Source organism: Piliocolobus tephrosceles, chromosome 6, assembly GCF_002776525.5.
Source record: "Piliocolobus tephrosceles isolate RC106 chromosome 6, ASM277652v3, whole genome shotgun sequence".
Lineage (NCBI taxonomy): Eukaryota > Metazoa > Chordata > Mammalia > Primates > Cercopithecidae > Piliocolobus > Piliocolobus tephrosceles.
In genome coordinates this window covers 145,138,326-145,157,330 of record NC_045439.1, presented here as the reverse complement: position 1 = coordinate 145,157,330, position 19,005 = coordinate 145,138,326, and the positions used below count along the sequence as shown (strand labels likewise).

The window sequence follows — 19,005 nt, the reverse complement described above, 5'->3', positions numbered from 1 at the left end:
TCGGCTGAGCACAGTGGCTCACGCCTGTAATCCCAGCATTTTGGGAGGCTGAGGCGGGGGGATCACAAGGTCAGGAGTTCGAGATCAGACTGGCCAACATAGTGAAACCCCGTCTCTACTAAAAATACAAAAATTAGCCAGGTGTGGTGGTGCGCACCTGTAGTCCCAGCTACTCGGGAGACTGAGGCAGGAGAATTGTTTGAATGCGGGAGGCAGAGGTTGTGGTGAGCCAAGATTGCACCACTACCCTCCAGCCTGGGCAACAGAGAGCAAGAGTCCGTCTCAAAAAAAAAAAAAAAAAAACGAAAAGAAAAAAATCGGCTGGGCATGGTGGCTCAAGCTTGTAATCCCAGCACTTTGGGAAGCCGAGCAGGTGGATCACAAGGTCAGGGGTTTGAGACCAGCTGGGCCAACATGGTGAAACCCCGTCTCTACAAAAAGTACAAAAATAGCCAGGTGTGGTGGTGTGTGCCTGTAATCCCAGCTACTTGGGAGGCTGAGGCAGGAGAATCACCTGAATCTGGGAAGCAGAGAGCCTAGACTGTGCCATTACACTCCAACCTGGGCGACAGAGCAAGACTCCGTCTCAAAAAAAATCAATTAATGATCAATTAATTAATGATTAAATAATAAAATAATTTATTTATAAAATAATCATTTAAATTAATATGGTGGTGGCTTCTGGGCAGAACTGAGGTTTAAAAAAGAATAATCTCTAAAGTATCCTTCGGTTCTGTTGCTGTTATTGGCAATTATGTTTTATCAGATTTTAAATTTTTTCTCACATTTGCTTATTAGCACTGCACAGTACCTCTTGGAGAATAAAGAAATAACTATTGTGTTACCTGTTGAGCAAGTACCTCAACATTTGCAATGAAGTAAGAAAGTATGTTAGTCTTTGTTACCACAATTTCTGTATTTCTCCTGTCCCCCTGTCAGGTGCCAAAAACAGAAAGAAAGAAAAGAAGGAAAAAAGAAACGGATTTGGTAAGTTATAATCTGTTTTTTAAATTAAAAAAGTAATTTTCAGATCAGTTATCTGAGGTATATCATACAATATTTATGTGCATATATTTATGAAATAAGTTTATCAGGTACCTAGGCAATAATCATATTTATACCTTTACAAAAATTTAGAATGATTAGGTGTGACTGGACTTGTTATCAATTATAGCTGGCCAGGCGCGGTAGCTCACGCTTGTAATCCCAGCACCTGAGGCGGGTGAATCACTTGAGGTCAGGAGTTCGAGACCAGCCTGGCCAACATGGTAAAACCCCATCTCTACTAAAAATACAAAAAAAAATTAGCCAGGTGTGGTAGTGGGCGCCTGTAATCCCAGCTACTCAGGAGGCTGAGACAGGAGAATCACTTGAACCCGGGAGGCAGAGGTTGCAGTGAGCCGAGATTGTGCCACTGCACTCCAGCCTGGGTGACAGAGTGAGACTCTGTCTCAAAAAAAGAAAAAGAAAAAAAAGTACAAGAGCTAAACACTGTATAGAAAGCTACTATTTGCATATGTTTTTAAAAATTTTAGTATCTGCAGTCACACACAGACATATACACACATATAAAATATCTGGGAGTATACTGGTAAGAGTGATGATTTCTATGAAGAGGAACTAGACAGTTTGGATACAGAGATAGGAAAAATACTTATTTTGCTTTGTGTACCTTTTGGTCAGGGGTTTATATTATATCCATTCAGAATGAAGTAATTTTTAAATTGACATATATTTTATGTATTTTGGGGGTACATGTGAGTATTTGTTACATGAATAAAATGTATAATGATCAAGTCAGGGTATTTGGGGAACATTCACCTTGAGCATCATTTCTGTGTGTTGGGAACATTTCAAGTCCTCTCTTCTGCCTACAGAATAATTTTAAATGAAAATTTTAATGAAGACAACTTTAATGTTAGCGTTTAATAGAGGAAAATAATGTTTGTGTGATTTATAATTAGAAGAGTATCTGTGAGAGAAGATGTTATTATCTGGGAATATTTGAGATAACATAAAATAAGGCCATATTATGAAACTAGGATGGACGAACCATGAGTTGAGGTGTTTTTTTTTCCTTCCCCCCTTGATTTGTTTTAAGTTAGTTGATTATTTACTTAATTTCTTAAGAAAAAAAATGACTGCCAATCTTCTTGTGCCAGTATGGTTTGATACCGGCAATAGTGTCAATCAGGATTAATGACATTCTTGGTCTAGTTCTGTTTTATCAGCATAATTTTTAAAAAATTTGAACTAAAGTTTTTTCAGTTGAGAAAGTCACATAAACATAATTTAAAATTATATACATTATAAAGTAGACCTCTTCCCCAGCCCTTCTTCCCAGAGATACTGTTACCAGTTTTTTGGTGGTATTCCAGAAATAGAGTGTCCCTATAAAATCATTTATATATATTTTAGGCACATACGTATTACACATATATTCCTCCTCTGTTTTCAGGGTATTCTGAGTGGAATTATGTTGTTACTTTGTTTATAGTAGATTTATTTATTACTAATTTTAATTTCTTTAAATTCTTTATGCTACTGGGGTTTTTGTCCTTAGATAAATTATTTACATAATTATTATTATTTTTTTTTTTTACTTTTTTCCATACCTTTCTTGTTTCTTTCTTGTTTCTTTTGTTTGTTTGTTTGTTTTGTTTTGTTTTGTTTTTCTTTTTGAGACAGGATCTCACTCTTGTCACCTAAGCCGGAGTGCAGTGGTACGATGACGGCTCACTGCAGCCTCACAACCTAGCCAGGCTCAAGTGACCCTCCCACCTCAGCGTCCTGAGTAGTGCACCACCATGCCTAGCTAACTTTTTTGTATTTTTTGTAGAGATGGGGTTTCACCATGGTGCCCAGGCTGGTCTCAAACTCCTGGGCTCAAGCAGTCCACCTACCTCAACCTCCCAAAGTACTGAGTCGTGTGAGCCACCATACCTGTCAATTTATACCTTTTTTCCAGTACATTTTCTTTCTTTCTTTTTTTCTTTTTTTAAGACTAGGTCTCGCTCTGTTGCCCAACCTGAAGTGCAGCAGCGTGATGACATCTCACTGCAGCCTCAACCTCTTGGGCTCAAGCAGTCGTCCCATCTTAGCCTCCTGAGTGGCTGGGACCACACACACATCTATCATGCCTACCTAAATGTTTTTTCATCTTTTGTAGAGATGGGGTCTCACCATGTTGCCCAATCTGGTCTCAAACTCCTGGGCTCACGTGATTCTCCTGCCCCAGCCTACCATAGTGCTGGGATTACAGGCATGAGCCACCACACCTGGCCTAGTATGTTTATTATTTCATTTTTTTCCTACAAAAATATTTAATCGTTCTTGAATTTATTTTAGTCTCAAGATCGAGTTATGGACCAAGGCACCAAGGGATCATGCTTTTTTCTTTAATAGTATAATAGTATATCAGTTGTCTGCCTGCTGTTTAATGATATATTTCTTTTTCACTGGTTTGAAATACCATTTTTATAGTACAGTTGGTCCAGCACATCCATGGGTTCAACCAACGGCGAATCCAAATTACTTAGAAAAAGAAATTCCACAAAGTTCCGAAAAGCATACTTGAATTTGCTGTCCATTGAGTGAATCCACAGAAATGAAGTGATGTATAGGCATTGTATTAGGCATTATAAGTAATCTAGATATAAAGTATATGGAAGAATATGCAGATATGTCTAAATAATGTGCAAATACTGTGCCATTTTATATAAGGGACTTCAGCATCTGCAGTTTGGTATCTGCAGGGGGTTGCTGGAACTAATTCCCCACAGCTACTGAGAGACAACTGTATACTCACATCTTAATGTATTTGGATTTAATTTTTTAGTCTCTCTTTTTATTCATTAATGTGTTTATTCTTATATCAGTACCAAATCTCTTTAATTACTTTTATTTTATCAAATATATGTGTACATGTATACCCCATATACACATGACTCTAAAAAGTCTTAAAAGCTATTTTTGCATATTTTCCAGCTTAAATATTTTGCATATTTTCCAGCTTAAATAGAAACAATTACTATTCCCTAAATATATCATTTTTTTTTAATGTCTTTGCTCAGTTCTTTGTGTTCATCTCAAGCATTCCCTCCTCTATGAAACCTTTTTTCTTATGGAACCATTTAATTGCTCCTTTCTTTGTGCTTCCACTGTGCTTTGGAACTTTTACCACCTTTTTTTTTTTTTTTTTTTTTTTTTTACTGCTTTTACCATGAAAGTAATACATACTTTCAAAATCGCTGCTCCAGGTTTCAATTTCTTGATTACCATCTTACCTTGCAGGACAGAAAAAAGGACAAGAGAGCCCATAATGTTAGTCATTGCTTCTAAGTGTCACTCATCACCTATGTTCACATTTCATTATTCAGAGCTACTTGTGCAGCCATTTATAGATGCAAAAGAAGCTGAGAAGTAAAGTTTAGATAGATTGTCACGTGCCCAGATAGGGCTTGGGAAATCTGTATTTAAGGAAGAAAGAAAGAATGGATATTAGTAGGCAGTTAGCATTCAGTTAGCATCCACAACAACTAGTTAATGCCAGTTCCTGACACATAGTAAGCATTTATAAATGTTTAATTGAATGAGTAAATGTTGAATGACTTGAAAGGCTTTCATGGTCCCCGCTACACTGCTGTCCAGCCTTATTTTTCACTACTGTCTACCAACTTGTTCTAGCAGCCATAATCATCTCACTGTCCTGGATCAATTCTTTTTGTTTCATTTTGGTTTTACCTTCCTTCCCTTCCCTCCTCTCCCCTTCTTTTTGTTTGACAAAATATAATTGCAGCGTTACAGAAAAGTTGCAAGAGAAGTACAAATAAACTGTATCCCTTAACCCAGATTTATTCCACCATTTGCCCCAGTATCATTCCTTTTTAACAAGATATTTGTTACACTTGTTATGCCTTTTTAATCTCTTTTAATCAAGAACAGTTCCTTAGCCTTTTTAGTTTCCATGACATTGGCATTGTTGAAGAACATAGGTTAGTTATTTCATAACATGTTTTTCCATTTGAGTTTGTCTTATATTTCCTGATGATTAGATTCAGGTTACACATTTTTGGCATTAAACACCACAGAAGAAATGCCATGACTTTTCATTGTGTGATATCAGGAGATATATGATGTCTCTTTGTCCTATTGTAGTTGATATCTGCAAGGATGTTTCACAGAACTCAGCAAAGTTACTATTTTCCCTTGTAATTATTACCTTGTGGGGATATACTTCAGACCATGTAAATAAATATCCTTTTATTCCTCAAACTCTTACTAGTTTTGTTATTCCTTGATGATTCTTGACCGAATCAATTGCTGTGATGGTTGCTCAATAGTGATTTTTTAAAATTCCATCATTGATTCTGCATTTATTAGTTGAATTTTTGCTTTAAAGACAAGCATTCCCTTTTTATTTAGCTCAAAGGAAGTCCCACTGGACAAATTTGTGATAGAGCATCAAACTAAATGAGAGTAAAACTATTGAATAAAAGAAGAATTCCTTAGCCTGCACTGATATAATTTATTTTTACAGTGTTTTTTTCTAATAGATATATTTTTACCATTCAAACTTTTTAAAAATTACATATACTGGCCGGGCGTGGTGGCTCAAGCCTGTAATCCCAGCACTTTGGGAGGCCGAGATGGGCGGATCACGAGGTCAGGAGATCGAGACCATCCTGGCTAACACGGTGAAACCCCGTCTCTACTAAAAAAATACAAAAAAAAACTAGCCGGGCGAGGTGGTGGGCACCTGTAGTCCCAGCTACTTGGGAGGCTGAGGCAGGAGAATGGAGTAAACCCGGGAGGCGGAGCTTGCAGTGAGCTGAGATCCGGCCACTGTACTGCAGCCCGGGCGACAGAGCGAGACTCCGTCTCAAAAAAAAAAAAAATATATATATATATATATATATTTCTAGCGTTTCTTTCTCCAGTATAACTTTCTCACATAAAATATAGTATGTTATATAATAACAGCATAGTATTCTTTTGTGCCTTGCTTTTATCATTGAACAATGTATTCAGAAGACCCTTCTCTATCTATGGTAGACAGAATTCTAAAGATGTTCCCTCCAAGGTTCTTGTCACCTGGTTATTCATTCACACATAATCTGGGTACTGCTGTGAAGGTACTTCGCAAATAAAATTAAGATTGCTAATCAACTGACTTTAACATAACAGTTTATTTTGGATTATGCAGATGAGCCCAATGTAACCATATAGGCCCTTAAAAGCTGAAAAGGAAGGCAGAAGAGTCAGTCAGAGAGATGAGGTAGAAGACGATGTGGGAGACATAGGTAGAAGAAGTCAGAGAAATATGAGCATGAGAAGGACTCAATCCTCTTTTGCTGTCTCTGAAGATGGAGAAAGGAGGGTATTGAGCAAGGGAATGTGAGTGGCCTCTAGACGCTGAGAAAAACTACCAGCAAGGAAATAGGACCTCAGTCCAACAACCACATGGAACTGAATTCTACCAACAACCTGAATGAGATTGGAAGCAGATTGTTCTGCAGAGCATCCAGAAGGGCACACACCCTTGTTGATATCTGATTTTAGCTTGGTGAGACTAAAAGTCTCTGACTCTGAGAAGTGTCAGACTTCTAGCTTACTGAACTGTGAGATAACAAATGATAGGTGTTATTTTAAGCCACTGAATTTATGGTAATTTGTGGCAGCAGCAATAGAAAACTAATACAATAGCTATACACAGAAATCTATTTCACAGCTGGCTGCCATTCCTTACTGTACTATTAGGCTGCTTCTAGTCTTCTGCCATTACAAAGAGTGATGCAATGAATAACCATGTGTCTATGTGTTTGTGATGGACTCCTAGAATTGAAATTACTGAGTCATAGGGTGAATGCATTTGTTATTTTCATAAGTATTGCTTCATTTCTCTGTAATAGAGGTAGTCTCATTTTGTAGTTTGTATCTCTACACAGTTTTTATTTGCTTTTCTCATACTATCAGTGAGATTGTGTATCTTTTCTTATGCTTAAGTACCATTTGCTTTTTTTTTTTTTTTTTTTTTTTTTTAACTGCAGTCTCTATGTTTTTGTTCGTTACCCATTTTTCTTTTGGTTTTGGTCTTTTCCATCTCAATTTGTAGCAACTCTGTACATTAGAGAGATTACCCTTCGTGATATAAGTTGAAAGTATGTTTTCCTGGTTTGTCAGTCTTTTCACTTGGCTTATTATGTTTTTTGCCATGTGGACGATTTTTAAGAAATTAAACTTATGAATCTTTTTTTTTTTCATAGCTTCTGAATTTTGAGTCATAGTTAAGACTTTCCTCACTACAGGGTTATAAAGGAATTCTCAGTGTTTTCTTCCAATAATTTAGTGGTCACATTTTTTACTTTTAAATTCCAATCTTTATGGAATTGTCCTGGGGTACAGTGTAAGATATGAATCTAATTTTGCCTCTTATCAATGGCTACCAATATCATTTATTTTATTTAATTTTTTTTATTTTTTATTTTTTATTTTTTTGAGATAGAGTCTCGCTGTCGCCCAGGCTGGAGTGCAGTGGCCAGATCTCAGCTCACTGCGAGCTCCGCCTCCCAGATTTACGCCATTCTCCTGCCTCAGTCTCCCCAGTAGCTGGGACTACAGGCGCCCGCCACCTCGCCGGCTAGTTTTTTTGTATTTTTTAGTAGAGACGGGGTTTCACCGTGTTAGCCAGGATGGTCTCGATCTCCTGACCTCCACCCGTCTCAGCCTCCCAAAGTGCTGGGATTACAGGCTTGAGCCACCGCGCCCGGCAACATCATTTATTTTAAAGTGCATCTTTACTCATCAACTTTGAGATGTCACCTTTTTTACATTTTAAATTTCCCATTATGCTTGGATTTTTTTTTTTTTTTTTTTGATACAGAATCTCACTCTGTCACCAAGGCTGGAGTGCAATGGTGCGATCTCAGCTCACCACAACTTCTGCCTCCCGGGTTCAAGCGATTCTCCTGCCTCAGCCTCCTGAGTAGCTGGGACCACAGGTGTGTGCCACCACGCCCGGCTAATTTTTGTTTTTTAGTAGAGACGGAGTTTCACCGTGTTGGTCAGGCTGGTCTCAAACTCCTGACCTTGTGATCCACCCACCTCGACCTCCCAAGTGAGCCACTGTGCCCAGCCTGCTTGGATCTTTTTTATCCTGTTTCGTTAGTTGATCCAAATAGTCATGAGCCATTCCAACTATTTGATTGTCTAGTTTGAGCATAAAAAAGATCTATTAGTACTTCTATTTCTATTACCTTATATTTATAAATTAATGTAGAGAGAACTGACATCTTCATTATTTTGAATATTTTCCTCTGATTAAGTCTACTTTTGTGTCCTTCAAGAGGGTTTTAAAGTGTTTCATATACAGGTTTAGAAAAAAATCTTCATGTTATATACATACATTTATTTATTTAAGAGATGGGGTCTCACTATGTTGCCCAGACCAACCTCAAACTCCTGAGCTCAAGTGATCCTCCCACCTTACCCTCCCTAGTAGCTCAGACTACAGGCACACACCACCACGACCAGTCATGTTACACTTACTATTGAGTGTTTTATCTCAGCTTGGATAATCACTATAGTTAACAGTATCACATATATCCTTTTGTACTACATCATTTATAAACATATATCGTCTATATAAACTCGAGACTATGTCTAGTTTATATATGATCCAGTGTTTCAAAATGTGGTCTACAGTAGTTTCTGGTAGACTTTTAGGGATTTTATGGTATCATAACTGTTTTCATAATAATAAAACATCATTTTCCTTTTTTATTGAGTTGACACAAAAGCAAACATGGGTAAAACTACCGTCAACATGAATCAAGGCAGTGCCTGCAAATGGGCATTATAATTTTTTACAGTCACACACTCATAGTTTAAGAAAAATAGAGAAGCTTTACTTAAGAAGGTGAAATAATAAAAATGTTAATTGCGTCAAATTTTGATTCTTGAATTCACGTCTCTTTAATATTCTGTGTAATGAAATGGGAAAGATGCAAAACCATGATATGATGGTTGTCTCAAGAAATTACTTGTACAATTAGATTGCAGGCTGATCTAGTAGCATTTTTTAAAATTGAGATAAATTCATATAAGAAAATTTAACCATTTAGCCATTTTGACTATGTAAAGTGTACCATTTAGTGGGTTTTAGTATATTCACTATGTTAAGCAATCATTACCACTATATAATTTGAGAACATTATCCCAAAAAGAAATTCTACTTTCTGAGCACTCACTCAATCCCTCTTCTCTCTTCCTCCTAGCCCCTCACAACCACCAGCTACTTTCTGTCCCTATGGATTTGCCTATTCTGAACATCTCATATTGACTTAAAAAATCATATATATGGCCTTTTGTGTCTGCCTTCTCTCACTTAGCATAATGTTTTCAAGGTTCATCTGTGTTGTAACATGTGTCAGTACATCATTCCTTCGTAAGGCCAAATATTCTGTTGTATGCATATATAACATTTTATATATCTGTTTATTAATTGAAGGATATTTCAGCTGTTCCTGCTTTTTGTTTGAATAATGCTTCCATGAGAATTCATGAACAAGTTTTTGTGGCAACATGTTTCTAGCCACTTTTTTCATAGAACATTATTTTTACTTAAACTATTCATTAAGATTTTGGCATAAGCAGTTATCCTGTCACTTCAAGGAAAACAACTGATGATACTTATTACCAGTGATGAAACTTGTGAATTCAAGCAAAAATTCAAATTTTGGAAAACTTGTGTCTGCTAAGTTTTCTAATGAGGTCAATGATAAAATTAAGGACTATGACTTTCTACTAGTGTATAATGAAGTGTGTCAACATTTGGAAGTTTAATTTAGTGAATCAGTATATTCCAAATGATCAACACATACCACTATAAAATCATGTATAGGTAAAATGTCCAAATACAAAATAGACCAGTTGGTATTGTAAACCAGCTTTCTTGAGGTAAATTTACTTAACACGGATTTATCCCTTTTTATTTGTACAATTCAGTGATTTCAGTAAATTCACAGTTTTTCCATCATCTCAATCCAATTTTAGAAAAATCCCAAAAGGATTTTCATGCCAGTTTACAATCACTGCTCTTTACTAGCCTCAGGCACTACTACTCTCTGTTTCTGTAGTCTTGACTTTTCTGGATATTTCATGTAAATAGAATCATACACTATCGTTTTTGCATGTGGCTTTTTAGCGTAATGTTTTTGAAGTTCATCTGTATCATTGTGTTTATCAGTAGTTAAGTCTTCTTTAATGCTAAATAGAATTCCATTGCATGGATATGTCACATTTTATTTATCCTTTTTATCAGTTGGTAGACATTTGAGTTGCTTTGTATTTTTGGCTACCATGAGTAATGCCACTATGAACAGTTGCATACAGGTTTTTTTGTGGATGTACATTTTCAGTTATCTTGTGTATAAACTTGAGAGTGGAATTTCTGGGTCAAATGGCAACTCTATGCTTCCAGTTTTCAGAAACTTCCATGCTGTTTTCCAAGTGACTGAACCACTTTACAATCCCACCTGCAGTACCTGAGGGTTGTAGTCTATCTACATTCTTACCAACATTTGTTATTGTCTACCTTTTTTGTTATAGCCATTCTGGTAGGTATGAAGTAGCATCTCATTGTGGTTTTAGTTTGCATTTCTTTGATAACTAATGATGTTGAACATCTTTTCATGTGCCCATTGGCCATTTGAACTGCTTCTTTGATGAATCATCTATTCAGTATTTTGCCCATTTTTGAGTTAGATTGCCTTAGTATTGGGTTGTAACATTTATGATTTGCAAATGTTTTCTCTGAGTCTGTGGTTTATCTTTTTTTCTTAATGATGTCTTTGAAGGTTGAAGTTTTAAATTTTAATTAAGTCCAAAACAATAGATTTTACTGTCATAGGACATGAAGGGTTCATTGGTTATGGTTTTTTACTTAACTTTTAAGTTACCATTTGTAAAGCTTTGGTGCCGTATTACTATCTGAAAGGACTGTTAAAATATTACTCCACTGACTCAGAAGAGTGAGGGAGGTTGGGAAGGGGATGGCTGATGAGAGATTACTTAATGGGTACAATACACGTTATTTGAGTGTTTGATACCCTAAAAGCCCTGACTTCACCACTATGCAACCTATGCATGTAACAAAATTACATTTGTACCACATACATTTATACAAATAAAAAAATTTCAGTTAAAAATATATTCCTTCATTTTCCACTTTAATATCTGTATTAAGCTAGATTTTCTTTGTATATATCAAACTGAACTGCATATTGCAACAGATTGAGTGCAGAAGTAGATGTGAGAATCCAGGTGTCTTTTATTAATTCAGACATTAAAGAAATTTACAGAAATGTAAAACAATACCCCTTTTGCCACTAATTTTTTTTTTTGCTTTAAAGATATAGTTTTTAATTAAGATGCTATGTTCATGTGTAATACATTTATTGTTAATTTAAAATAAATTAATGAATATATACTTTAAATTTTTTTCAGCTTTAATTGCTAGCATAGTAAATATCAACAGGTGTAACTCCTATAAACAAAAGCTCTCTGAGGTCATCAGTAATTTTCAACTGTAAAAATGTCCTGAGATTACAAAAAATATATATATTTTAGCTGGGAACAGTGGTTCACGCCAATAATCCCAGCACTTTGGGAGTCTGAGGCAGTCAGATAACTTGAGATCAGGAGTTCAAGATCAGCCTGGCCAACATGGCGAAACACTGTCACTAATTAAAAAATATATATATATGTGTGTGTGTGTGTAAATATATATATATATGTATATATGTATATAAACTATCCAGACACAGTGGCAGGTGCCTATAATCCCAGCTATTTGGGAGGCAAAAGCAGGAGAATCGCCTGAACCCAGGAGGCGGAGGCTGCAGTGAGCTGATAGCGCCACTGCACTCCAGCCTGGGCAACATAGCAAGACTAAGTCTCAAAAAAAAAAAAAAAAATGAAAAAAACAAAAAAAGTCAAAAAAAGAAAACATACTTTGAGAACTGCTGCTTTTAATGTAACATTAGAGTCATATAAGATAGCTGTTATATGTCTGTTGCGTTGCTTTCTGTTTTTCATATAATTTGGTCATGTTTATCTAGATTGTTAGCTTTTGGAAAGCAGGAAAAATATATTTTATTTTTATGTTATTTCTCAAAAGATCATACTTGTCCCACTAGAACAGTGCCTAGTGAAGACTTAACAAGAGATTGAAGGATTTCCCACCATGTTAGGGCAGCATTTACTGTTTTGGCTTTAATATAAGTAGCTAAATTTTCTCGTTCAGGTGGAAGAACACAATGGTCACATCTTTAAAGCCACCCAATATAGCATCCCTACATACTGTGAATACTGTTCTTCTTTGATATGGATAATGGACCGAGCCTCTGTTTGCAAATGTAAGTATGAGAGATCTTTGAGGAATATTTTTAACCATTGACATTTCTATTTCCTTGCGTTGTCTTATTCTCCTTTAGCATAAAGGAGTTACTTACACTACCTAAATTTTTAACCTCATCTCTTGCTATACTCTCTTCACCTATTCTTTGTATCTAAACCAGACATTTTGATGTTATTTGGTCACTGAGAGCCTTGTACATGTAATTCACTCTGTCTAAAATGGTCTTCTCCCAGATTTTAGTATGACTTCATATTTCAATTACTTCATGCCTACACTCAAGTCTCACCTTCTCAGAGAGCTCTCTTTTCTACCCCCGATTTAAATGCTACTCTGTCCCCAAATTCTCTATTCTTTTTTTTTGAGATGGTGTCTTGCTCTATCGCCTAAGCTGGAGTGCAGTAGCATGATCTCAGCTCACTGCAACCCCTGCTTCCTGGCTTCAAGCGATTCTCCCTGCCTCAGCCTCCCAAGTGGCTGGGATTACAGGCACATACCACCACGCCTAGCTAATTTTTGTGTTTTTAGTAGAGACAGGGTTTTGCCCTGTTGGCCAGGCTGGTCTCAAACTCCTGACCTCAGGTGATCCACCCGCCTTGTCCTCCTAAAGTGCTGGGATTACAGGTGTGAGCCACTGCGCCCGCTCCCCACCCCCCAAAATTGTCTATTCTTTTACTCAGACTTAATAGTCTTCATAGAACTCATTACCACTCAAAATTATATTAAGTATTTGTTTTCTTGTTTTTCAGTCTGTGCCTCTAAAATATATGCTCTGTAGGTCAGGACACTTATTTGTCTTTTTTTAAAAATATATATCATCAGTGCCTAAAACAGTGATGGCACATGGTAAGTTTTAATAAATATTTGTTGGTTAGATAGACCTACAGATGGGTGGATGGATGGATAAATGAATAAATTCTTAGATTATAGTCAGAAAGGTACGTTTCCTACTGTATTCCTTTTAGCAGATTACAGTAGAAAAATATAAATGTATAAAATATATAAATATTATATAATATATATTATTTCACATATAAATATATATATAAATATATATACAAATATATAAATCCTAAAATGTGAGTAGAGATTCTTTGTAGATCAACTTGGTCTGGCTCACAGTGGACCTTTAGCCTCCATTCATTTTATACATCTGCTCTGGTGCTATTATTAGTTCTGTGAAGCTTCGCTTTTACTGGTGGGCTAAAATTGAATGAAGCAAATACCAGGAAAGGACCGGATCCGGTATGACAGCAGTTTGCCACAGAAAAATTGCCACTATTACTATATTCCATGGTTCAACAGCAGTTTTGCTTTGGTTTTATTATCAGTAGTCTAAAAAATCATAATGAGTCTGAAAATAGCAAGTAGTTTGAAATGTATTTGACTCTTTAGTGTAACTATGATTCTTGTAGGTTTAGTTTCTTCTGTAACTTAAAGCTAAAAATTTAAATGATTTTCTTTTTTATGACTCTTTTGGGCTGGTTTGATTTTTTTTTTTTTTTTGAGATGGAGTCTAACTTTGTTGCCCAGGCTGGAGTGCAGTGGCACAATCTCAGCTCACTGCAACCTTCGCCTCCCAGGTTTAAGTGCTTGTCCTGCCTCAGCCTCCCGAGTAGCTGGGATTACAGGCGCCCACCACCACGCCCAGCTAATTTTTGTATTTTTAGTAGAGACAGGGTTTTACCATGTTGGTCAAGCTGGTCTTGAACTCCTGACCTCAAGTGATCCACCCGCCACAACCTCCCAAAGTGCTGGGATTATAGGCATGAGCCGCTGTGCCTGGCCTGATTTGATTTTTTAATAGATTTAGCTAACTTTCTTTGTTGTTATCCTGATGATTTCACCAGTACAATGACATGGCCTCCCTTACTTGATCTTGGCCTTCAAAAGCCTACAAGTTATATTTTACAAGCTCAAGAAAGGATATTCAGGTATTGGTACACAGAAGCCAGAGCTGGTATAGCAAAATGAATAAGCAGCTGTGTTCTCAGTACCCTCCTCTCAATGTACCTCTTCCTGTTCACCAGCTGCCCAGCCACCCTGGGTTATCACCACTTCTCTAAATTATTTTAGCTCTGAACCTTTTCTTTATCCCATCTTCCCAATCACAACTGAATATTCTTCATGTTCTGGTCCTTCAGAGCTCTATTCTGAACCTTTAGAGATGATAAATAAGACCTTTCTTGTATCTTATTGTGTTACCCAATTTGTTTTCATTTCAGGAAGGGTCTTTGACATTAATGCCTTCCTTATCTATAGGAATGATTCTTACTAGGCATTTCTGAGATTTTAGTATGTAGTAGAGCATATATGTGGTGGAACATGAACACTAATTTGTGAATCAAACCACAAATATAAGTATCCTGCTGGAATTTATTGGGGAGTGGTACTGTGTGGCATAGGGGCAGGATGAGCAATTTTGAAAGAACAAAAAGCTTTTTCATTGACTGTGGCTAGAAATTTTGATCATGTTTTCAATGTCATTATACCAAACAGAATGGGCTAAAATGCTTTTTAATTATACCATTGTAGAAAGTATGTATGTCATATTACAGCAGTCTGACATTTAAAGAAAAAAAGTAAGTCTAAAATAAAGTATACTTGATAAGTTCTTATCATTGATGTGCAGACTTCTAAAAATGTTGCATTCCTCACCTATTTTTCAGTATGCAAGTATGCTTGCCATAAGAAATGCTGTCTGAAAACCACAGCCAAGTGCTCTAAAAAGGTAAGAAATTATCTTCTTATCAGTAATAGATAACAGACCTGTTGGTCTTTTGTGCCTTATGGAAATAAATTAAGGCCTTTGTGGTAGTTTTACAGAAAAGTGGTTTTTAAACTTTTTGACCACAAATCACAGTAAGAAATATGTTTTATGCCATGATCCAGTTCACACGTTTGGTGATATATGTACAAAACTGAATTGATTTTCATAGAATTACTTTACTGTTACTATATGTGAGTTACTAAATTAATTTCATAAGCCACAATTTGAAGAACACTGCATTGAGGTTTCATACTTCCTTAAACACTCATAAATCTTCCTAGGAATTATCCTTAATGCAGTAAGCTACAATTAAAGATGAACAAATTTAAACATGAATAGCAAAATTCACCAGCATGGATGGTTGTTGTTTTTATATATATCTCTTGGGTACACAGAGATCTAAAATATACTGTACGCATACTGTTTGATACCTCATGTTTCAAGGAAGTAATCTTTTTTAAAAAAATTCAGGCTTTTATTGATGTATGATCACAACATTTTCTTGTTCATTAATCACATACTGGCAGTTGTTACAATAGCATGTAAATCTGAAATATAAATGTGTGTGCATGTTGTTTGCAGTAGACCAGTCATGGTAAAGTACAGAGAGAAATTTGATTCAAGAATTAAAATACAAAGAATATGAGTGAGACATTTGCTTCCAGCTAAGATGAAGTAGCTTGTGTCAGACCAATACTAAAAATGTTTGTTGGCAAGCATCAGGGAATTGCCCAGGGAAATTGTACCTTAGGAGACTAGATTTTAGAGAGAAGAGAATGCAGAGTAGTGAATCTAGATCTGTGAGATCTTTTTCTTCTAGTGGAAATTTTTCAATTTTTGCTGTAGGACAAGAAACCAATATTCTGCGCAGAAGGCCATATTTAAGATTCAGAGAAGCCAGCAGAGCATTTAGCAATCTCATAGGACTTTAGAGACAAAAGTTGAAATCTGCGACTGACAGGACTTGAGGGACCATGATCCAGTCATTTGCAGAAGGCGACCTGAAACTCAGAGGTTTTCCACTCAAGGCATTTTCTTTTTTGAATTCTTAGAGTCTAAGACGTTAGTCAGAAAAGAAGACTGAAGTTTTCTGCAGTCTCTCAATGCTAAAGAGAGAAAAATTAGAGTTATAGTATCCCCCTTTGAAGAGAGGGGCCCTAGGCGATACTGTAGACTCTCAATGAGACCTCTGAAAAAGTGCACTCTAGGAATGGGGGTAAACTACTGATAAACTGAGCTTAACAAAAACTACAAACTAACTTTGAGCCACTCCTTGAGTGTATTAAGGTGATCTGCTCCTTTTTCTAATAAGCCACCCATCAGAAAGAATAGGGTGAAGCCTCTCTAGAAAGGTAACATCATCCAGAGCCTCTGTAACTTTTTTCTATATAATCTCAGACATAAAGAAATAAGACTAAGAGAAAAACCAGTGGGCAATATCAACAGACTTACAGATAACCCAGTTAGTGAATTACCAGATACATATGTTAAGGGATTTTTAATTAATATGTTTAAATAATAGATACAAAGATGGAGAAGTTAGCCAAAGAACTGAAATACAGTTGGCCCTCCATATCCATGGATTCCATATCTGTGAATTTAACCAACTACAAGTCAAAAGTAATTGGGGGCCAGACATGGTGGCTCATACCTGTAATCCCAGCACTTTGGAAGGCTGAGGTGGACGGATCGCCTGAGATCAGGAGTTCAAGACCAGCCTGGCCAACAGAGAAACCCCCTCTACAAAAAATACAAAAATTAGCCGAGTGTACTTGTGGACACTTATAATCCCAGCTACTCAGGAGGCTGAGGCAGGAGAATCGCTTGAACCTAGGAGGCGGAGGTTGCAGTGAGCCGAGATCCTGCCACTGCACTCCAGCCTGGGTGACAGAGCAAGACTCCATCTCAAAAAAAAAAAAAAGTAATTGAGAAAAAACATTGCACACAGTTCCAAAAAGGAAAACTTCAATTTTCTGTGTATTAAATACTACGTTGAATCCACAGAATAAAATAATGTGAGGCATTATATTAGGTATTATAAGTAATCTAGGGCTGATTTGAAGTATGCAGGAGGAAGTATATCTGTTATATGTAGATACACCACCATTTTATATAAAGGACTTGAGTATCCCTGGGTTTTGGTATCCGTGGGGGGCAGGGAGGGTGTCCTGGAACCATTCTCCAAGGGATAACTGTATATATTTAAATATATATTTTTAAAGAATCAAGTGGAAATCCCGGAAATACAAAATGGAGTTAAAATTATAAACTAAGGGCTGGGCACGGTGGCTCAAGCCTGTAATCCTAGCACTTTGGGAGGCCGAGACGGGCGGATCATGAGATCAGGAGATCGAGACCATCCTGGCTAACACAGTGAAACCCCATCTCTACTAAAAATACGAAAAACTAGCCGGGCGAGGTGGCGGGCGCCTGTAGTCCCAGCTACTCGGGAGGCTGAGGCGGGAGAATGGCGTAAACCCGGGAGGCGGAGCTTGCAGTGAGCCAAGATCTGGCCACTGCACTCCAGCCTGGGCAACAGAGCGAGACTCCGTCTCAAAAAAAAAAAAATTATAAACCAAAAATATAGGTTTAATCGTCATAGCAGAAGAGAAGTTTGGGCCAGGCGTGGTGGCTTATGCCTGTAATCTCAGCCCTTTGGGAGGCCAAGTTGGGTGGATCACCTGAGCCCAGGAGTTTAAGATCAGCTTGGGCAACACGACGAAACCCCATCTCTACTAAAAATACAAAAATCAGTTGGGCATGTTGGCACATTCCTGTAGTCTCAACTACGAGGGAGACCACGGCAGGAGGAACACTTGAACCTGGGAGGTTGAGGCTTCAGTGAGCTGTGAGCATGCCACTATACTTCATCCTGGTAACAGAGTAAAATCCTGTCTCAAGAAAAAAAGAGGAGAAATTTGGTGAACCGAAAGATAGGTTGGTAGATATATCCAGGCATGGAGAGCAAAGAGAATGGAGAAATACAGAAATAGATGTCAGAGACATAGGGGAAAGAATGAAGGTCCTTAAATGTATATAATTGGAGTCCAGGTAAAAAGTAGGGAGAACAAGGCAGAAGCAACATTTTAAGAGATAATGGCCAACACAGCAAGTCACAGGTTCATAAAAACCTTTTAACCTAAAGTGGGACAAATATAGAGAAAACTACACCTAGATGTGTACAGTGCTCCAAACAAACAAAAAAATTTCTTAAAAGCATTCAGAAGGAAATAAGCATTACCTAAAGGAGCAATGAAATTGCTTGACAATTGACAACTGAATTCTGGACAGAAGTGATGGAAGCCAAGAAAACAGTGGCTTGTTATCTTTTAGTGTAAAAATAAAGACAACCCAGATTTCTGTACCCAGTGAAAATACCCTTCAAAAGTGAAAGTGTTGTGAAGACATTTTCAAACAAAAACTCAGCAGCAGACCTGCACCAGAATTTGTCACCAGCAGACCTGCACTAGAAGAAATACTAAAGGAGGTTCTCCAGAAAGAAGGAAAATGGTCTCGGATGTAAACAGAAATACAGGAAGGAATGAAGAGCAGTAGAAAGAGTAAATAATATGCATAAATATAAATGTATAGTGGCTGAAAACAGTCATAATGTCTTGTGGGGCTTAAAGTGTATACAGAATTAAAATGCGTGACAACAACACAAAAACAATTGGTTAAGTGAAGTCAGAATGTTCTAAGGTCTCTGTGTCATGTGGAAACTGGTAAGCGTGCTAAAAATATATTAGACTTAAATATTTTGTGAATATTTGCTAAAGTAACCACCAAGTAAAAGAATATATAACTTTAATAAAGACAATAA

The 19,005-nt window shown here is 36.9% G+C and overlaps 1 protein-coding gene across 7 annotated transcripts in view; it reads left to right on the top strand.

Moving 5' to 3' along the window:
• The window catches only part of MYO9A (myosin IXA), a 312,565-nt gene that overhangs the window by 246,891 nt on the left and 46,669 nt on the right, over positions 1 to 19,005 (top strand). For all 7 annotated transcript variants that reach the window (XM_031935820.1, XM_023220687.2, XM_023220686.2 and 4 more), the window contains 3 exons: positions 940 to 987; positions 12,305 to 12,416; positions 15,085 to 15,146. In XM_031935820.1, coding sequence (XP_031791680.1) covers positions 940 to 987; positions 12,305 to 12,416; positions 15,085 to 15,146 — 222 coding nt within the window. The remainder of the gene's footprint in view (positions 1 to 939; positions 988 to 12,304; positions 12,417 to 15,084; positions 15,147 to 19,005) is intronic.